The sequence below is a fragment of the Eublepharis macularius genome, chromosome 11, assembly GCF_028583425.1.
Source record: "Eublepharis macularius isolate TG4126 chromosome 11, MPM_Emac_v1.0, whole genome shotgun sequence".
NCBI lineage: Eukaryota > Metazoa > Chordata > Lepidosauria > Squamata > Eublepharidae > Eublepharis > Eublepharis macularius.
Genome location: NC_072800.1, coordinates 11723720 through 11746105, shown reverse-complemented (window position 1 = coordinate 11746105; position 22386 = coordinate 11723720). Strand labels below are relative to the sequence as shown.

The window sequence follows — 22386 nt, the reverse complement described above, 5'->3', positions numbered from 1 at the left end:
GCTTAATCTACCGATGCAACCAGTATAACTGAAGGAAGATCAGATTACCCCCCTTACCTCATACCACGAAACTATTTGCATTCTTGCCAAATAGTCTGGTACTAATAGCGGCTTGCTTCCTGCATATGATTAATCATACACTCCTACAAAATCAATGTTTAAATCATAGTAAGAGACGCACTAGAGTAAAATGTCCGCCCACAGAGGATGCTTTCAAAGCTACACATCAATGATTTTGCAAGCATCCTGCCGATACAGTTTTAGAAAACCCTTGTCTTGAAGTTCAAATAAAACCCAGTTACAGATGTACACTATATACAGTCAGCAGAGGTTTCAGTGCTTCCAAGCCTTCCTACGAGGCTACTATAGGCTGATAACTGTTAAGATTTCTAGTAAAGCATAGGGAAAGACAGAGCAGAGATCTGCTTGTAGAGAATACAAAGGACAAGCTTCACATAAGCATTTACTAACCTGACTTTCCCATGGCCGCGTCTCTGATGGTTAGCTGGAGAATCTGCTTTTCTAAATGCTGTTCTTGTTTTGACCAGAGCTGTCTGCAATTTCCTGGTAGTGCTCTCCGAGTCCGTTGCCTGCATGAAATATACTGAACAATAAAAGTGCAGCCACCCATTTGCTGTGCTCAAACAGCCTGGCAATGCCTTATAAGGAATAGGAAACTTTTTTTTTCTTCTTCTAAAGTAGCTGCCTCTTTGAGGTCAGGGGTATTTATCTTTCAGAATAACTCAGCAACCCGAGGAAAACACTATATGGGTTTCACATACCGACTTAGTTAAGCAATAGAACATTTCTAAACATTCGATTGGGCAAAACCGGTAAAAGCGATAGCGCTTGAAAATGTCCTCGACACATTTTTTAAAAAGAACAGCTGTTGCAATTTTTTTACATGATGCAAAGGATTCCCAGGAAACACGGCTTCTTCTGTACTGCCGCCCTGAATGGTTTTTGCCAAAGCCACTGTGGCCTCAGTGGGCAATTCAAACTACACACAGGAATGTACACTTGCTTTCTCGACACCTGGTGACCCGCAAGCGGGAGGAACTGAATCTACGGAGCTGGAACACGAAGGGACTTTTCACATCTGCAAGATTCGGGTCCAGTAGCACCTTGGCGGCCAGCTAGATTTCCAGGGTGTGAGCTTCTGAGCGTCAAAGCTCCAAGGGAGTCTAGTTGGTCTCTAAGGTGCTATTGGACCTGAGTACTGCTTTTCTCAATCAATAGGTTTATTTACATTTAATAACCAATACAGATTTGTAAAAGCATAAGTTGAGTATCATACACAAAATACACCACTTGTAAAAATAACTGTATAAAAGCTTGACAATATAAATACAAAAGTGTGGACTTTCAGGATTAAGGACAAAACCAGATGTTGCTCCTTTGTATATTCCCTGCGAATTCTACAGGCTGCGGCTTTTCTACTACAAGCCAACACAGCTGCCCACCTAAAAATATCTAGACACAGGACTTTTTTTCAGCTGGAACGCAGTGGAACGGAGTTGCGGCGCCTCCTGAAAATGGTCACATGGCCAGTGGCCCCGCCCCCTGATCTCCAGACAGAGGGGAGTTGAGATTGCCCTCCGCGCCTCTGTCTGGAGATCAGGGGGCGGGGCCACCAGCCATGTGACCATTTTCGCCGAGGGCGATTTAAACTTTTAAAAACTTCCCCCTTGTTCCAGCTGACTCAAAGTGACGCCTAGACAGCAATAGATCCACAATGGCCGATTCAGAAGTCCCACACCCACCATAATATACAGGGCAAATGCGTGTAGAAGGCAAGTCAGATTGAGCCATGTTCACTGGCCCTTGGCATTTGCTGGACATCAGCACAGCACCTATGTGCACATGAACTGCAGGCACGCAGGCTCTGTCACTGTGATTAGGATCACTGCTTTTCTGATGTTCCAAATCCTGGAAACAGCGAGCTTTTTTGCACACTCGACACGCTTTTCTTAGCAGTCCATCTATAAGCACTGGAATCTGTTTGTGCGCGGTTCTTCTACATGTCTGCCCTCCCTTGGCATTTTTGCAGCTGTGGAGTTGGTTTTTATTCTTCCTCACGTGCCTTAAATAACCAGGATTTTCAAGCGAAGGCACTGTTGTCACTGGTGGCATCATCGGTGACATTACATCACCACCAACCCTTTTTAATTTTTTGTGCATGTTTATATCGCTATATTAATATAAGGGCTGAATTTTAAGAAACAAGATCCAAAATGAACACACTGCCAGTCTTTGTACGGGGAAGCCTAAAAGGGGAGCAGCAGCTCCGCCACCCATACTTAAGTCCCCTGCCTGCCCCTGTGGTCCAAACTGGAGAGCGCTGCTGTTGCTGCTGCCCCAGAGCCAGGAGCCAGAGGCAGGCAAACTGGTCTCGACTGGGACGGAGTCTAGAGCAGTAGCGGCTATATGCTTTTCAAACGGCAGATTTTTCTGGTGTCAGAAGTGGCTACCCCCACCCCTTCATTTTCATATCAATGTATCAACCTACTGTTGTAATAATAGATGCAGCGGGGTTTTTGAATTCCCAGCTTTCATTTTTTTAAAAACGAAGTGTCTAGCTCCTTTTCTTGCAGAGAGATAAGGGAAAAGGTGTATGTCTACAATGGAACAGGCTAGAGATTTACTTTTTTAAAAAGGAAAGCTCAGAATTTAGAGAAACTGCTGCACCTCTTATTACAGTGGTGGGTCAATATAACAATATTAAATTTTTGTTTTAAAAAAAGAAAACAAAACTGGTGTGTGTGTGTGTGGAGGGAATGGTTTGACAATGACAAGCATCCAGTCATTGAAAAGTGGGTGTGGAAAACAAAACGGAAAGAAACATTACGCACAAGGGAAAAAATCAGTATCGGATCCCGGAAAAAGATCAAGATAAAAGCAGTCTCAAAATAACCAGGGGAAAAGGGTGGGGGGAGGGGGCACACTAAAGCGAAAATGATGGGGAAAACCCATGGAGAAAACTGTATGTGTTTACTCACATAGAGCTTGTATGTATTTGTTATGCTCAGGCACTTGATCAAATCCACATAGCAGAGCTGGCCCGGTGCTCCTGGGCCAACTTCTGTGGAAATTGCCCTGTATCTACAATGTCACATGAATAGCACTAGAACTGCAAGTTATCTCTTGGTGTTGCAGACATTTATGGGGGTTATACAAGTTCCGATTGATCTTCAAAAGGACACTGAAGGTCTCTTCTTTTCTGCCTTAGCCTAATTTGAAGTGTTTACTGTCTAAAGGATCCATGTTTATCACAAAAGTAGTGGCAACTGCCTGTTGGCTGTGGGTGTGGTTAAAAGGCAGCAAGCTTTCTGTTTGTTATCTAGGTGGTTTGTGTGTGCACACATATGTAAAGCTGATGATAAAAGTACTCTTCAGTGTAGAGTCTTTCTGCATGATCTATTTACTGAATGACATGTCTATCCACTTCCTTTAAAAAAGTCCAAGACTGCTAAAAACCAACCAAACAATACAATATAAAAGACAACACAGTATAAAACAACATGCAAATACATACATATATACAGACATGCATATATACAGGCAATAGCAGCAAAATAATAATAAATATAAACAGCAGCAGTCAGAACATTGATTGAAGTAGCATCAATTTAAAAAACGCCACTTTTAACAGCAGGAAAGAACTAGGATAGAAATAAACACAGAACATAACAACCACAACTTGACTAAACACCAAGTGAAAGAGAAACAACTTTGTCTTATATATAAAAAAAGGTGGCAAGGACGGTGCTAGGCAAGCTTTCTGCTGAAGGAATTTCCATTCATAACACTACCATTGAAATGGTCCTGTTCCAAGTTGCCAACTGAGCGTATTCAGTTGGTGGGGGCACCTGGAGAAGGACCTTCAAAATGATGGAGGAAGGTAGTTGAGAATTTCCTGCGTTGTGCAGGGGGTTGGACTAGATGACCCTGGAGGTCCCTTCCAACCCTATGATTCTATGATCTTATGGGAGCAGGTGGTCTTTTAGAAAGTCTTGCCCCTAGGTCAGCAGGCCCCCGCTAGACTGGGGGCCAGTTTTTACCAAATCAGCCCCTGGCACAACCCGTCATTTTTGCCTTGCGCCAGGAATGATGTCATTCCTGGTGCAACATGAAAGTGCTCTGGAGCGTGAGTCCCATTGCGCTCCTCACACACAACCCCCCTACCCCCAAATTGAGCCCCAGAGGACCTGGCTACCCTAGGTGGGTGCCACTTTGGGGAACAAAGCTCAGAAGGGCCACAGGTGGCTCCTGAGCCAATGAATGGGCATCACTGGATTAGGGCTTAGATATTAAAACCTGCACATTGGATTCTAGAAACATCCTGGAAGCCAATGTGGATCTTTCCAAAGAGAAGTAGTAACATGAGCACTGTGGGGTATTGCCCTAGCACCTTGAATCAGCTGCAGTTTCCAAGAGGTCTTTAAACCAGGGCCACATCCAGTGCTCTTCAGTACTGTGTTCTTCAGCACAAATAACTGTATCTCGATCCTATCCATTAAAAGCATTGCTGGTTTGCCAACCAAAGTTGGCAGAAGGGACCTTGGGCCACACAAGATGCCTCCTGAGCATCCAAGGCGACAGCTCGATCTAGAAGCACTGTATATAGGGAAGGGGGACTCATTTGCTTCTTTTTACAGCTTTTTTGTTTAAATGGAGCTGGCTGTGCAGTCGGTGCTAACATGAGGAATACTGAGGCACTGAAGACATTCCTGCCCCCCTCCCCCTGCAGATTAATGGTTCATGAAATAGCAGGTGGCAGCAAAATCAACAAGTTTTATTGAGGTTGATAATGCAACACACACCTATGTATTGCTTGGGGTGTTTGCGGTCCAGTTTCATTATTATAAAATGGAATTATTATAAAAATTAAAAGACGGCCTTTCCTTACAAGTTGAATGTTTAACTTTCAAGGTAATCAACAAATGCTATCACACATTTACTTCTATAAACGTAATATATTGAGAGTTTTTATAATATACAGATATGCTGAAATTTACTGATAGATCAGTTGATTGAAAGGAGAATTAATCAGCTAAACCAGTAGTTGCTGGTGGTGGAGAGTAGAGTTCACCAAGGAAGTTTCCATTTCCATCTTGGTTCTAAGAGGTTCCGGAATAATTCTGTTCCGTTACTGGTTTGTTCCAGGTCAGCCGGTGCCACTTGGAACTGATTCATTTGGTTTTTTTGTTTTCGTGAGTTTCGGCCCATTGCACACGTGTTGGCCGCGCATGCACAAACACACAATCTTCTTTTCAAGGGGCAGGGGGAGTCTGGGCAGGTGTTGTTGCATGCAACAGCACCAAAATTGCACAGAAAACAGTCCTTCCTCTAAACCATCAACCGACTGAGTTTGAGAGCGGGCTTCCGTGTTTATGGACCCCAAGGGATGGTTGGGGAAGGTGTGCTTTAAGGCAACTGTTGTGCTGCGCGGTGCACACACTGTTCTTTTCAAGGGGGAGGGGAGTTGGGGAAACGAGGCTCTATTCGCACTTAATCAAAAACTGCATCGACTAAAACCCCTCAATCTAATGCGTTTCTCTACAAGCACATGAAAGCTCACATATCAGTGGACCCCAAAGAAGGCAAGTGTTGTCAGGTACACACAATGGTGGGAAACTTGCTGGCAAAGCAGCGCTGGTATGGCACATTAGCACAGCATGCAAGTAGGAAAGCGTTCCACTGCAACCAGCACAGTGCAGCGATTTTTTTAAAAAATTGCTTCTTTATGAAAGCAAAGCCAATTAATTATTAGATTTGAGTCCTGCGGTTATGCCATGTTTCCCTGTGCCCTGCAGTTTTGTTTCCACAATGAGAGGCAAATTCTCCTGACCTTAATCAGCTTTGCAGCAGCCTGAGATTCCCTGTATAAATCCACCAGTTGCCAGCCTGTCCTTGCCCTGTGCTTAAAAGAGCATGGAAAGGGAGGGCTGGATGTTTGGCTTTCCTCCATGGGAAGGGAAGCAGGAGGCGGATGGCCTTCTCCCCCCCCCCCCTATTTTTACTAGCAAAAGTGGGAGACTGCACAGGTTGCTGCCTGCCAATCTCCCTTTCCAGCTAAAACCGTTAACCCAGAGTTGAATGAAAAGGAAAAAGCAGAAATCACAGGAGGATAAGGAGAAAGAAAGGAATTGGACCAGATCAGTTCTTCCATGTAGAATACTGATCCAGAAGGACTTGGGTGTGCGTGCGTGAGTATGCAATGCACATGCCTGCTACCTCCCCGTAATTTAATGCTGGGTTAACAGTTGTTAAGCCCACTGAAAACTATGAAGGAGTTATGGACTGAAAATAATGGAATAGAAAACTGTTCCCACTTTCTACAGCTTGCACGTATCCTATCTTAAATAAAGTTAAACCATTCTAAACAAGAGCTGCTGTCCCATGGCAATCATAGATGAATGCACTACTGAAGTCAAGCAGCAATACAAGGAGAGGTAACTAGGGGTATGCACCCCGAAAACATTCGGAAATACCCAAAACCTGTTTCAGGTATTTGAATCACTTCGGAATGGCTTTCTCCCAGCACTCCAACCCCCAACTTAGCCCCTCCGTCCCCTCCAACCCACTTACCTGGCCGGGTGGGGAAGGCCAGAGCCACCTCCTCCTCTGGGCCTGCAGAGGCCCGCAGGGCGGCTGGGAAGCCCAGATACGGCGCAGCACCACAGGGCAGCGGGGAAGGCCTTTTTGGCCTCCTCCACCACCGTTCAGGCCCACAAGGCAGTGGAGAAGGCCGGAGCTGTCTCCTCTGGCCCTTCCTGCCCCTCAAATGGCCCCCGCGGTGGCCATTTGAGGGGCAGGAAGGGCCTTTTTGACCTCCTCTGTTGCCATGCAGGCCCGCAGGGCTGCAGGGAGGGCTGGAGCCACCACTGCTGTGCCACCTCCTCTGGGGCCGCAGTGGTCTGCAGGGCAGCGGGGAAGGCCAGAGCTGCTGCTGCCACAACGTCCTGCTGCCTCCACGGCTGCAGCAAGCAGCAGTGCCAAGGTAAGTGGGGGGGGCTGGGGGGATGTTTAAAGGGCCCTACTGCTTGCAAGCAGCAGGAAAGGGGACCTTTAAACTTCAGCTGTCAGGATTCGGGAATCCCGAATCTTTACAGATTGGGTCTGATTCGGGTATTTTACCCGAATCGGAATCCCGAAGCACACACCCCTAGAGGTAACTTATGGAACTGTCACCATAGTCACAGATATACAGCTACCACAACAATGGATATGTACAGCATGCATGGTCCCAGAGAAAACATGTCACAAGGAGGCACTGCAACTATACTATTCTCTGTAGTTAAAGAGGCAGTTGGGAGTTACATACCTATCCGTGTGTGTTTATTCAGAATTAAATTGCAGTAAGTTCAACAGGATTTACTTCCTAGAACGTAAGCACAGGAAGGTAGTTTAAATGTTTGTCCAAGGGCCTGGAGAATATGAATAGAACAATCAACCTAGAATAAGTGTGGCTATTACATAAAAGAGTTGACTTCAAAACTAGTCTTAATGACCATTCCAAAGCAAATGATTCCTAGCTGTTGGTCTTTTACCTGCTTAAACAACAACAAAACTTTCCTCTCTATCACAATCTTAAAAAGCACTACCTTGTTTCTATTGAGGAAGCATCTTGAATTAAACTGAAACAGAAGAACAGGTTATACTTCTATTGTGCAAATTAGTGTTGCAGGAATTTCCAGGTTAGGAGCCTTACATTCTCCTTGAGCTCGGGCATAGCCATTGCCAAGGGCTACAACAGCCCTAAGCATATTTACTAGAAAGTCCCATTGAACTTAGCTGGACTGCTAAGGGAGAAACCATTGGATTTTCAGAGGAAAAGTGTCTCCCCCCAGAGTCTACAGCAAACTACTCTCTTGGTAGGGGAAAAGGGGACAGGCAATAGGTTTACAAAAGAAGCAAGAAAGATTTCCCCCCTCCCTCCCTCCCTCAGAATGCCAGAACTGGTGTCACTAAATGAAGCAACGTGATAGCTGGTTCAGGACTGAGAAAAAGTTGTTTGCCACAATGCACAGTTTATTCGAGACTCATTGCCACAAGAGGAGGCAAAATGTATATGAAATTAAAGAGATTACAGAACTTCTGTTAATCAGTATCTGTCACCCAAAACTATGTTAAACCTCAGTGAGCCAGTATCACTAGCTGAAGGTGAAAATGGGAGGAGACAGTGGGACCAAGAGGTTTTAGTTAGGTTGTCACCTGTTTCAACATGATGCCAAAAGAGGCATGTCTGTGTGCAACTCTGTACAAGCCCAGGGCCACTTTAAAGCTGTTTCACAACTAGGGGTGCCAATCTTCAGTGGGGCCTGGAGTTCTCCTGGAGTTACAACTGATCTCCATTCTAGAGATATATTCTCCTGAAGAAATTGGCAACTTCAGAGGGTGCATTCCTGCTGAGTTCCGTTTGTTCCCCAACTCCACCCTTCCCCATGCGCCATCCCCAAATCTCCAGGAATATCCCAACCCAGAGTTGGCAACCCTAATCACAGCATGTACAAAACAGCTGCACATGCTAGGGTTGCACAGCAGAGATGTTGCAATACCTGTGCTAAGTTTACCAACTAAATGTTGGGAAATTCCTGGAGATCTGGGGGTGAAGCCTGCATAAGGCAAGGTTTGGGGAGGGACTTTGGTCATGCCATATAGTCCACCCTCTGAAGTTGCCATTTTCTCCTGGGGAGCTGACTTCTGTAGGCTGGAGATCAGTTGTAATTCCAGATCTCCATGTTCCACCTGGAGGTTGCAGTCCTAGCTGATGCACAAGCCAAGCACGTGTAGCAGATTAAGAAACAGCAGGCCTTGAGTCTGGTGGCACCTTAGAGACCAACAGGATTTTCAGGGTATAACCTTTTGAGCGTCAAAGCTCCTTTCTTCGGATCTATCTTCTCTCTCCCTGTATCTGAATAAGGGAGCTATGTCTCTCAAAAGCTTGCACCCTGAGGTTGCAGTCCTAGCTGATGGCACCTTAGAGACCAACAGGATTTTCAGAGTATAACTTTTTGAGAATCAAAGCTCTTTTCTTCAGATCTATCACCTCTCTCCCGGTATCTGAAGAAGGGAGCTATGTCTCTTGAAAGCTTGCACCCTGAGGTTGCAGTCCTAGCTGATGGCACCTTAGAGACCAACAGGATTTTCAGAGTATAACTTTTTGAGAATCAGAGCTCTTTTCTTCAGATCTATCACCTCTCTCCCGGTATCTGAAGAAGGGAGCTCTGTCTCTTGAAAGCTTGCACCCTGAGGTTGCAGTCCTAGCTGATGGCACCTTAGAGACCAACAGGATTTTCAGAGTATAACTTTTTGAGAATCAGAGCTCTTTTCTTCAGATCTATCACCTCTCTCCCGGTATCTGAAGAAGGGAGCTATGTCTCTTGAAAGCTTGCACCCTGAGGTTGCAGTCCTAGCTGATGGCACCTTAGAGACCAACAGGATTTTCAGAGTATAACTTTTTGAGAATCAGAGCTCTTTTCTTCAGATCTATCACCTCTCTCCCAGTATCTGAAGAAGGGAGCTCTGTCTCTTGAAAGCTTGCACCCTGAGGTTGCAGTCCTAGCTGATGGCACCTTAGAGACCAACAGGATTTTCAGTGCGTAAGCTTTCCACAGTCAAAGCTCCTTTCTTCGGCTCTATCCTCTCTCTCCCGGTATCTGAAGAAGAGAGCTGTCTCTCTCGAAAGCTTGCCCCCTGAAAATCCTGTGGGTCTCCAAGGTGCCGCCTGGCTCAAATCCTGCATTTCTACTGCAGATCAACCCACCTCAGACTCTCCAGCCCAAGGGAGCCGATGCGCCACGCAGACCCCGGGGCTGTTCTTCGCTTAACCCGGGCCTCGCCTTCCGCCAGTGCCCGGCCAGGGCAGCCGGCGGCGCAGAAGGGCCGCTTCCCTCGGCCCAGGGAGGCCTCCCCGACCCCGGCGCGCCCGCGGGCCCCTCGCCTCCTCCAGGCTTCCCGCGCTCCTCCTCGGAGCGCCCGAGGCGGGGGCGCGCGCGCGGCAGGGCGGCGCAGAACCGGGCGGGAGAGGCCATGGCGGCGCTAACGGCCCTCCGGCGGCAGCGCCCTTGCGCGCCCGCGCTGCTCGCGCTGCTCTTTCTCCTGGGGGCGGCCCGTGAGTAACCGGCGGGGAGGGAGCGGAGGGCCGCTCTTCTGTCTCACCGGCCACGGGCGCCGCCGCCGCCTCGTCCCGCGCTTCAGACGGACGGTCGCCTCGTATCGCCTCGCCTCAGCAGCGCCGCACAGCGGCCTGCCGAGGAGGGCTGGGAGCGCCGAAGGGCCCGGCTTGCCGCCTTCCTCTCGGCGCCGCCGCCGCTTCTCTTTCCGAAACGGTCGTGTGGAGTAGCAGCAACCACCGGCAACGGGGCAGTGGGAAAGAGCCAGAGTCCGGGAGCGCCTATAAGACGAGCAAAAATTGGCGTCGGGGAGGCGCTTTCCTGACTCGAAGCTCCTACCTTACCACAAATTTTGTTAGTCTTACAGGTGCTACTGGACTCTGGCGCTTTTCTACAGTCTGACACAGCTACCCATCTTCAGGTATCTGAAGAAGGGAGCTGTGGCTCATGAAAGCTCCTAACCTACTACCAATTTTGTTAGTCTTAGAGGTGCTACTGGACTCTCCCTCTTTTCTACTGCTACAGACAAACAGGGCTACTACCCATCTTGAACATCCAGGCTATATCTTCAGGTAGGTAGCCCTGTTGGTCTGCAGTAGGGTTACCAGCCTCCAGGTAGTGGCTGGAGATCTCCCGGAATTACAACTGGTCTCCAGGCCGCAGAGATCAGTTCACCTGGAGAAAATGGCTACTTTTTGGGTGGACTCTATGGAATTATGCCGTGCCGAGGTCCTTTCCCTCCCCAAACCCCACTTTCTCCAGGTTTTACCCCCCCCCCCCCCCAGATCTCCAGGAATTTCCCAATTTGAAGCTGGCAACCCTAGTTTGTGGTAGAACAGCAGGATTTGAATCCAGTGGCACCTTAGAGACCAACAAGCTTTCCAGGGTACAAGCTTGTTATTTTTTTAATATGTTATTTTGAATGTTATTGTTGTTGTTATTCAAATGTTGTTATTTTGAGAGTCAGAACTTCCTTTGTCTGACATTTGATTTTCAAAAGCTCACACCTTGGAAATCTAGTTGGTCTCTAAGCTGCCACTGGATCCAAATCTTGCTCTTCTAGGCGATAGCAGCATTGACAGGATAACAACTGGACAGAGGCAAACATCTGCACTACTTGGAACATGTCCCATACTAAGGCAACTCTTGGATAAAATGCAGTCAGCAAAGGACCGAAAAATTTCAGCCCAAGCATCTGGTGGACAGTGATGATGATGATGATGATGATAGCATACCGGGAGGAGGAAGGGGATTAAAACAATCCTTCCAACACTCCCAATCTAAATCGGGCCCCCACTCCTGAAATGGAGTTTTCAATATTTCTGGAGGCTCGGAACACACACATGTATTTAACAGTGCGTTTGTGTGTGCACGCAAGTTGTTTTAGAAGGAAAAGATATTTGAACACCTCATGCTATTATAGGAGAAAAAATAAGAGAGAAGGGAGCACGTCTAAGCAGATCTTCTCAGAAGTAAGTGTTAGTCCCATTCAGGGCTTGGGGGGGGGGGAGAGGTGGTGGAACTCAGTGGGTTGCCCTTGGAGAAAATGGTCACATGGCTTGTGGCCCCACACCCTGATCTCCAGACAGAGGGGAGTTTAGATTGCCCTCTGCACCGCTCCAGCGGCGCAGAGGGCAATCTAAACTCCCCTCTGTCTGGAGATCAGGGGGCAGGACCACAAGCCATGTGACCATTTTCAAGAGATTCCAGAACACCTTTCCCCCCGTGTTCCAGCTGAAAAAAAGCCCCGGTCCCATGGTAGAAAAGTGCCCTTAGGGTTGCAGCCAGAGTTGACTTCTCCCTAGGATGCTGCTTCTACGGGAAGTGTGTGTGTGTGTGTGAACCAAGCAGCATCTGCTGGATTTCTCCCTTTCCAGCTTCCACCAAAGCAAAAGAACCCATAAAAATGGCCTCCCCATGGGTAGAAATGAGGAATCTGACCCAATATAGGACTCTCGTACAGATGCAACTCTTAAAAGTTCTTTTGGTCTGTCACAGTGTTTCATACGAAGTGCATACTTGGCGGCTGTGTTTTGTATGGGGATGCTGAAAGGACATTGGCACTTAACCTGTCTTTGCATCTAATCAGGGAGTAGCTAGCAGGGGTGTGGCTAGGGTTTGCACAGCCTCTCCATACAGGTGGCCCTTTGAAAGTTTTGTATCAGCAAAAGATAATTCCTGACTTTACCTGGCCCTTCATTGCCTCCCCATATTTCTACCTATTGGAGCAAGCGAGACCCTCTCATTTTGGCATGCAGGAGGGAGGGAGAAAATGAACAGGCAGGAGAAGTGATTGTTACAAAGCTGCATATGCTGTGATCTGGCGATGCAACTTGTACAAAATATGGTGTTTGAAGAGGTTATCGTTTTCCCTGCAGTGTTCAGCAATTATCATCATGTATATACTTTCAAAAGTTCAAAGAGCTTGATGTACAGTATCTCCCTGTAACTCCTTGCAGCCACTCTGTGAAAAGGAAGTCAGTATTGCAGAGGCAAACAAGCCTGATAGAGGGAATGCCATGCCCAAAGTTACCTAGCAAGTTTATGGCAGAGATAAACAGTGCAATCCTAAGTAAAGTTATTCCCGTGCAAGGCCACTGATTTCAATGAGCTTAGACTGGAGTAATTCTGCTTAGAATTGCGCTGGAAATTGAAACAGGGACTTCCATGCCACAGCTTAGTCTCTTATGTTACATTAAACCAGCTCTGATATAAACAAAATTAAGGAAGTTTCAGAAAAAAAGGCAACTTTAACCATGTTATTAAATTAGATGGTCAGAAGCCAATATTTCAGTTACCCATAGCCGTATTAAAGTCACTTATATTGCAAATGCTGATGATGTTGGCAGTTCCCCATGATAATTCACATTGCCTTGTTTAGAATCCATAGTAATATGACAGCCTTATGGATACTTTCATTTTATTTTCATATCCCTGTCATTATGTACTCTAAGGCTATGTTCACAAGGAATACATAAAATGATCTTTGCATTTCCCCAGCTTATAGTTTAAATATAAAACCTAATCTAATTGAAGAATAAGCTAGCTCAGTACTACGTATCTTTATGAGAGTGGATTGTACTGAATTCAGTGGGACTAAGAGCCAAGCCACACGTGACAGATTACACTTGCCTGGCAAGTGAACAGACTCACGTGTATTCCTCCCTGTTCACTTGCCCTCCACTTGCGCTCCACTTGATCACGTAGTGATCAAGTGGAGGGCAAGTGAACAGGGAGGAATACACGTGAGTCTGTTCACTTGCCAGGCAAGTGTCATTCGTCACTTGTGGCTTGGCTCTTAGTCTCAAGCAAGTATACATAGAAGTGCAGTGTTAAATTTTAAATGACTTCTATTAGAGTTCATTCTTAATGAGTGTCATGTCTCAGGTAGGGTGAGCCACCTTATGCTGCCACCACTCTGGGATTTAGGGTCCCTTGGGAAGGCCCAGAGTACCCTCTGAACCCTTCTGACCGCTGTAGCTTGGCCAATAAACAGGCATGAGGACCCGGCAGAGTAACAACAAACAAAAGAGTTTATTTACAAGGAGATCAGTTAATATCAAACAAACAAGCAAGGTGCCTTAGCAACAATAGATGGGTGAAAGCAAAATAAACAAAAAGCCCTAGAGCAACTGAACTCACTGTCCCTCTGTCTGCCAGGCCTGCCTTCTCCCCCTACCTGGATGAGGGCCTCTCCCCCTAGCAGAAACCTCCTCTGGCCTGCTCCCTGGGAGGAAGAACCAGTTTTTTTTCCTCCCAGACTTATATAGCACTAACCCCCTGTGCTCTGATTGGCCAAAAAGGGCACCAAAACAGCCCAGGGGCTCCTGGGAATTGTAGGCAGACCTACATCTGTTACACAAAAGTGTATTCCCCTTGCCCCCCCTCCAATCCGCTGAGCAAAGAGGAGGAGACAGATAAGGGCTGTTGTGAAAAAAAGTAAATTTGCAAATATAGGTACAGGCTACAAGATGAGCTCAGAATGTACCCCAGAACAAAGGAGCACATGTTACTTTTAAGGGCTTGTGACATCATTTTGGAGAAACGAAAGTCACATTCAAAATAAAGCACCTGATCACTTTTATACCTTTAGATTGGACTATTGTCCACCTTTCAGTCTCGCGACAACATCATTTGCCATCTTATTCTTAGTTTCCATAGCAGCATCTTCCTTCATTCCTCAACTGGTTACTTTTCTACACAAACTCTCTTCTCCAAAAGGGGGAAGGGGGTGGAACTTATAATTCTCCCTTTGTTTCTGGCTTTGCCCTTTTTCATATACCCTCAGGAATGTCCAGTTATCTATCTTCAAGGATAGACATTCTCTCTTTCCATGTACAGCTAGGGAGAAGAGGGGGGGGTGGCTAATTAGCAGAGACCAGTTACTTTAAAACATAAAGAATCCATTTTATGCCTCTTGCTAGCTTAATATTATTGCTATATGATTAATCCATAGTCTTTACTAATATAAATTTGCTAATCCCACACTTCCACTGCTAACAGGCTTCTGAGGCCTTGCTAGGCCTTCCTGGCACAGCCAGATAGGGTTGCAAGACCCCCTCAAGCTCCCAGCGGGGGATTGGGGCCTGGCTCTTACCTCTGTCCTGTCGGGGGGTGCACTCCTGCAAAGCGCGATAGCATCACTTCCAGGAATGGATGTCATCATGCTGTGCATGCCCCCCCCAGTGTGCCCACACTCCACATGGGCTCGTGTTGGGGGCTGCTGTGGAGCGCAGGAACGCTCCTGCACTCCACAGCGGCCCAAAACTCGCCCAGGGATTGGGCCTGTTTTGAGGCACTGCGGAGCGCAGGCCACAGCACCTCAAAACAGCCCCGTTTTGGCCTGGATTGGGCCCATTTTGAGCCGCTGCAGACCGCGGGAGCTCTCCTGCATGCCGCAGCGTCCCAAAATGGGCCCAATCTGCACCAAAATGGGCCCTATCCGTGGCCGTTTTGGTGTGGAATTTGGGCCCGTTTTGGGACGCGGCGCACAGGAGAGCTCCCATGCTCCGCAGCGGCTCAAAATGGGCCCAATCCAGGCCAAAATAGGGTCGTTTTGAGGCGCAGCGGAGCACAGGAGCGCTCCGCAGTGTCTCAAGACGGGCCCGATCCATGGGAGCGCACAGCTCCACAGGAGAGGGTAATGGTGTGCCCCCCCCCCCGCTGGCCAGGTAAGTGGGGGCGGGGTGTTGGGGCGAGGGCGGGGGATCCCCCGCCCCCACCGCTGGTCTGGCACTCCTACAGCCAGATCATGACAGTGTTTGAAGTTGGTTTCTGATACTGGTTAAGGGTAGCCAAATAATGCTGATGTAGACATGTTATGGTTAGAGGAAAGGGGGAGGAATTTGCACACAGCTGGTGGAGTGTTACTTTAGTTACTGCAGATCGCTGATTTGAAAAACTACATGGAGCAGGGCAAATGTAAAACATTGCTTAAGAGATTCAAACTAGCAATTTTAATATTATCTTTTATAGAGGGTTTTGTTTTTATTGGCTTTTTGTTTTTTACACCAGGATTGTTTTTTCCATATTGCTTTAGCTGGAAATCCGTTCTTTGTGAATACGACGTGCTGTTTAAAGAGAAGAGCAATACGTTTCAGGGGAGAAACAAGAACTGTGTCACCAGATTCAGAGGCTCAGAGAGAAACTACTTCATATATTCCAGAAACTCAACAAACGAATAATCAGATTTTTGGAATAGAAGGAAAAACTGGTAATCCATTTTTTCTAAATGTGTTGATTTTAGAACATTATTGAAGGGATGATGAGTCTCTGTTGCATTTTTGTTTCATTTCTTCCATATATTTACTTCCAATCCTAGAGGTGACCGTCATTGGCTCTGATCCAGAAAACTATATATGCATATCCAAACTTTACTTAATTTTTTGCGATTTTTGCCACACATTGCAACATCATAAGTTTTTTTTTAAAAAATTACATTTTAAAAAACTTAGCACAAAAATATTGCCATAGCAGTATAGCACTGTAATGACAGGTACAGCGGGTTCTCTGAATTCCCAGCTTTCATTTTTTAAAAAAGTCACCATCCCCTTCCATTGCAGAGATATAAGGAAAAAAAACATTTCTGCAAAGGAAGAAGCTAGAGGCTTACTTTTTTAAAAATGAAAGTTGGGAATTCAGAGAACCTCCTACAACTACTGTTACAGCGCTATAGTGCTAATCTATATATGTTCAAAAAAGAACATGCTGGAATAGGAAAAGAAAAAAGGTGACACTGTCAGAAATGCTAAGGACATTTCTGACAGCAATGCTGATTCTGTGAACCTAGGCAGACCATGAGAGGGAGGGCAGAAAGGGTTACATCAGTGGTCCCTTCTTACGTTCCCAGGGTAATGTCGATCGCCAATTGTGGTCAGGTAGTAATTTTCCCCAGGTCAGTTTGGCTAGGGATCCTGACGGTGTTTTGATATCTCCTGGGCATGCAGTCACTGGGGATGTGGTGGGGAGGCAGTTGTGAATTTCCTGCATTGTGCAGGGGGTTGGACTAGATGACCCTAGAGATCCCTTCCAACCCTATGATTCTATGATTTCAAACTGTACTCCACAGCAAATGGAAAATGCATTGAAAACATGAGAATGGGGAAAACACGTTTGTTTTTTTTAAATGGCTCAACGTCATATTGCAAACACCTTGTCTGAAAGGTAAAAAAAATCTGTTAGCAATTGGCAGCCAAGCTGGTTGTGTCTGAAATGGCACAAAAAATCCACTAGCAGCCTGCAGCAAAAATGGTTTACAAAGACCGTATTAAAAGGGCCTTAGTTGCAAGCTTAAACCTTTTCATTGGAGTAGGCGACTGAAGCCGGTGTGGTTTGGAGTATCACAGTAGAAGCTGGAGGACCCACATTTGAATCCTCTACCATGGAAGCTTGCTGGGTGACTTTGAGCCAGTGACATATTCACAGGCCAACCTACCTTACAGCATTATTATGAGAATAAAATGAGACAAGGAAAATGATGTGAACCGGGGTGGGGTGGGGGGGTCTAAATGAAGTAAATAAATAAATATGCTCTTGTATAATTTCAATGCATTTCAGTGAGCTTGCACAAAAATATTGCTTTGTAACCACTCTGAGTGGGCATTAAGTTGTCCTGAAGGGCGGTATATAAATCTATATTATTATTATTATTATTATTATTATTATTATTATTATTATTATTATTATTATTATTTGTGAAGAACTCTGAATTGATTTTGTTTCTTGTTTCTCCTCTATATAATTATATCTTTCTAATTCAGTTCCAGTGTATATTCTTATCAATTCAAAAGGTATAATTCTAAATTGTTTGACTGAAGCCCTATTAATGATGAAAATCACTGATCCTATATGCCAGTGGACTGGGCCCCTAGGACCAATAACTAAAGGTAAATATTATTTAAATTGTAGTCAAATTAAGACTTTTAATTGTTTGATGCATATCTTTCTCTGCAGCTTGAAGGGGTTTAAGATAGTTCCAAGTGGGTAGCCTAGCTATACGAGGCTGCAGTAGAAGAGCAAGATTCAAGTCCAGTAACACTTAAAGACTGACAAGATTTCCAGAGTATAAATTTGTCAAGAATCCAGCTCCCTTTGTTAGAACGGGCTTAAATAATTGAGCAGATGCCACTTAAAGGAGCTATTGATAAACTTCTGCAATGGTGCATGTATCCTAATGTAGCATGACTATACCACACAGGGGGGTAGGCAATTGTTTTGTTCTGGATAGCATGTGTGTATTGGGTAGAGGTGACTTCATGGTATAAGGTCATAGGGATCCTATTCCCCTGGTGGCAGTGGGGGGATCCCCTGCTTTCACCCTCCACCCCCTCACCTCCACTTACCTGGCTGGCGGGGGAGGAAGGCACGGGAACAGGCCTCCTGAGCCTGCATGATAATAGTGCCAAAAATGATGTCACTGGAAATGGCATCATTGTGCAGCCACAGGACTGCGCACACTCAGCACGCAAGAGAAATACTTAAAGAGGGGGAAAAGGTAAGAGCCAGGTCTCCCCCACTCCCGCTGGGAGGATAAGGGGATCTGGCAACCCTGTTGAGGAGAGCATAAGTTACTATATTTTGATTGGTGACTATTGATGGCAAATACGGTATCAACTTTGGTAAACAATGATGTGATTGGTTGTTGTGGGTTTTCCGGGATGTATTTTTCGGGTATGTCTGAATACTGCTTGAAGGTTATGCTTTTTCATAAGCTTTCCCATCTGATCAGTAATTCCTTTGATATATGGCAAAAACACTTTTCCTGTGGGAGACTGTTTTTCCTTGGTTGTTTGATTCATCCTGGGTTTGGTTGCTCTTCGGATTTCATTTCTGGAGTAGCCATTTGCCTGAAGTGCGTGGTTTAGATGATTAATTTCCTCATTGAGAAAGTGCGGCTCACATATCCGTCTTGCACGATCCACTAATGTTTTCATGATGCCTCTTTTCTGTCGGGGGTGGTGATTGGAGTTTTTGTGTAAGTACCGATATATCAAAGGAATTACTGATCAGATGGGAAAGCTTATGAAAAAGCATAACCTTCAAGCAGTATTCAGACCCACCTGAAAAATACAACAGATGCTACGATCAGCAAAAGACAGTAGAGACCCCCTCACCTCTGCAGGAGTATACCGTATACCCTGCAGCTGTGGACAGGTTTACATCGGGACCACAAAGCGTAGCATCCAGACAAGAATAAAAGAACATGAAAAACACTGCAGACTTGGACAACCTGAAAAATCAGCAGTGGCTGAACATAGCCTAACTCAAACAGGGCACAGTATCTTATTCCAGGACACCAAAATACTGGACAACACTTCCAACTACTTTGTCAGACTGCACAGGGAAGCCATTGAAATTCACAAGCATAAGCAAAACTTCAACAGGAAAGAAGAAACCTTAAGAATGAATAGAGCATGTTTTCCAGTTCTGAAAAACACCAGGCTAACTAAACATTCTATCCTCGACAATAGCCCTGCAGAGAAGATTAGCACATCAAGCACCAATCCATATGCAAAAGAACCTCCTCAGGATACAGTGAAGCCTCCTGCCATTAGCATTCCACACCCTGGGAAACTCTTACAGGATGACTCAGCTCAACCCCACCCCTCCTGAGTAGATACAAATGACCTACATCTTTTCCACACTGTGACACTGAGAGATCTCTGTCTTTTGGTGCTACACCTCTGAAGATGCCAGCCACAGCTGCTGGCGAAACGTCAGGAACTACAACGCCAAGACCACGGCAACACAGCCCGGAAAACCCACAACAACCATCGTTCTCCGGCCGTGAAAGCCTTCGACAATACATCGAACACCTCTCCGGGGAGGAAACATTCCAACAGACCCGGAGATTGGAAACACTTCGGAACAAGAAAGCACATCTACTCTGTTCTTTAACCTTTCTCCTACGCTGCAGGGACACAAGAACCATTCCATCTTTTCTCACAACTAAAAGAATCTTCAAAACCACACAGGCGAACCGCATTTATGACCGTCTAGAACAGGCCTTCTTACGTGAGAGAATCCACACTACCCGCAGAGAACTTGCTGCCACAGACAAGGAGCTATTTTGCTTGCATATCAACACCAGCCATAAAATGAGAAGTCAGGATTGGGACAAGGTCGATAATCTCACCTACAGGAAGATGGAACAAGTTTTTACCAACCACACATCCAGACAGAAGCAGAAGTTTAACAAACTACAGGAAAAAAGACAGACAAGCCCAATGCTTGACAATACACGCATTGTCATCAATCTGACAGACCGTCAACTCTCACCAGAAGAAACCTCCATCTTGGCAAAGGGAGGAAACTTTGCAGTCACCCCCACCAGAATTCCTGTGGAAGACATCATTGCAAATGTAGAAGCTGCCATTCGTCATCTACCTGAAGAGGAAGCTGAGGAAATAAGAGGAGAGACAGCCAGGATTCTACGAAAGGCAAAGCTTCCCACCAGCAATATAACACGCAAGGAGAGAAATGCCATCAAGACCCTCAATGCAGATCCAGACATCATCATTCTACCAGCTGATAAAGGCAATGCTACAGTGATCATGAAAACAGAGGAATACAAAAAGAAGATTAAGGAACTCCTGGACCCCTCCACCTACAAAAAACTAAAACGAGATCCCACTTGCAAAATCACCAGGCTAACAAATGCACTGATCAAGAATTCCTCACTACATCCCGACACGCACAGAAAACTATGCAAGACTGAAGCACAGCCACCTAGACTATATGGTCTCCCCAAAATACATAAGGATTCAGTCCCACTCCGACCCATTGTGAGTGCCATTGGTTCACCGACATATGAATTAGCTAGACATCTGGCAGATCTCCTGCAGGACCACATCGGGAAAACCTCGTCTTACATCAAAGATTCAGCAGATTTCATCAACAAAATCAGTTCTCTGAAACTCAATCCACAAGACATACTTGTCAGTTTTGATGTTGTATTCCTGTTCACCAAGGTTCCAGTAAAAGACACTATTGCACTTATTAATCAGATTTTCCCAGAGGATGTAACAGCCTTATTCCACCATTGTCTGACAACCAGTTACTTCCAATGGGACAACGAATTCTATGAACAGATGGATGGGGTGGCCATGGGGAGCCCACTCAGCCCAGTCATAGCAAACTTCTACATGGAACATTTTGAAAAAACAGCTCTAGAATCAGCACCCCACAAACCTAGTGTATGGTTCCGGTTTGTGGATGATACATTTATCATTTGGAGCCATGGGGAGGAAGAATTGATGGGGTTTTTGAATCATCTCAACAACATCCACCTGAACATTCAATTTACAATGGAGAAAGAAATCGAGGGAAAACTCCCATTCCTGGATACCTTGGTCATCCACAAAGCAAACTTTCAGTTAGGTCACAAGGTCTACAGGAAACCAACTCACACTGATCGGTACTTACACAAAAACTCCAATCACCACCCCCGACAGAAAAGAGGCATCATGAAAACATTAGTGGATCGTGCAAGACGGATATGTGAGCCGCACTTTCTCAATGAGGAAATTAATCATCTAAACCACACACTTCAGGCAAATGGCTACTCCAGAAATGAAATCCGAAGAGCAACCAAACCCAGGATGAATCAAACAACCAAGGAAAAACAGTCTCCTACAGGAAAAGTGTTTTTGCCATATATCAAAGGAATTACTGATCAGATGGGAAAGCTTATGAAAAAGCATAACCTTCAAGCAGTATTCAGACCCACCCGAAAAATACAACAGATGCTACGATCAGCAAAAGACAGTAGAGACCCCCTCACCTCTGCAGGAGTATATCGTATACCCTGCAGCTGTGGACAAGTTTACATCGGGACCACAAAGCGTAGCATCCAGACAAGAATAAAAGAACATGAAAGACACTGCAGACTTGGACAACCTGAAAAATCAGCAGTGGCTGAACATAGCCTAACTCAAACAGGGCACAGTATCTTATTCCAGGACACCAAAATACTGGACAACACTTCCAACTACTTTGTCAGACTGCACAGGGAAGCCATTGAAATTCACAAGCATAAGAAAAAACTTCAACAGGAAAGAAGAAACCTCAAGAATGAACAGAGCATGGTTTCCAGTTCTGAAAAACACCAGGCTAACTAAACATTCTATCCCCGACAATAGCCCTGCAGAGAAGATTAGCACATCAAGTACCAATCCATATGCAAAAGAACCTCCTCAGGATACAGTGAAGCCTCCTGCCATTAGCATTCCACACCCTGGGAAACTCTTACAGGATGACTCAGCTCAACCCCACCCCTCCTGAGTAGATACAAATGACCTACATCTTTTCCACACTGTGACACTGAGAGATCTCTGTCTTTTGGTGCTACACCTCTGAAGATGCCAGCCACAGCTGCTGGCGAAACGTCAGGAACTACAACACCAAGACCACGGCAATACAGCCCGGAAAACCCACAACAACCATCGTTCTCCGGCCGTGAAAGCCTTCGACAATACAATGATGTGATTGATGGGCAGTAGCAGTGTGTTATGTTATCTCGTTTCCATTGTTATTGTTTTGCTTTCTCCCATGTGACAGGGAGGGCACAGAATCATGGAACTGAACTGCCCACATTCATTGTTCCTTGCTTTGGCCTCTCTTCTTTTCTTGCTTGTAACATAACAATCTAAGGTTGTATATTTTGACCATATACTAATGCACGTTAGGGTACTATGGAGAATTCCGCCTTACGGCTCGATATCAATGTAAAGTCCCTTCATGACTTTTAGAGCCCCATGGGTCTAAAACT

At 45.7% G+C, this 22386-nt stretch overlaps 2 protein-coding genes across 5 annotated transcripts in view; one reads left to right on the top strand and one right to left on the bottom strand.

The window, feature by feature from the left end:
* The window catches only part of GLIPR2 (GLI pathogenesis related 2), a 34943-nt gene extending 24714 nt beyond the window's left edge, over nt 1-10229 (bottom strand). The window contains exons 1-3 of one of the 4 annotated variants that reach the window (XM_054992165.1): nt 9770-10093; nt 7328-7384; nt 472-590 (exon numbers count right to left, since the gene is read on the bottom strand). In XM_054992165.1, the coding sequence (XP_054848140.1) occupies nt 472-484 (13 nt within the window). In that variant the 5' untranslated portion in view covers nt 485-590; nt 7328-7384; nt 9770-10093. Of the gene's footprint in view, nt 1-471; nt 591-7327; nt 7400-9769; nt 10094-10164 lie in introns of those variants that run through there. The other 3 variants (XM_054992168.1, XM_054992167.1, XM_054992166.1) reach the window with 3 other exon arrangements.
* A 7213-nt stretch (nt 10230-17442) lies between these two features.
* LOC129337771 (zona pellucida-binding protein 2-like) overlaps nt 17443-22386 on the top strand; it is a 53595-nt gene continuing 48651 nt past the window's right edge. Inside the window, exon 1 of the mRNA XM_054991721.1 lies at nt 17443-17503. Within this exon, the coding sequence (XP_054847696.1) occupies nt 17443-17503 (61 nt within the window). The remainder of the gene's footprint in view (nt 17504-22386) is intronic.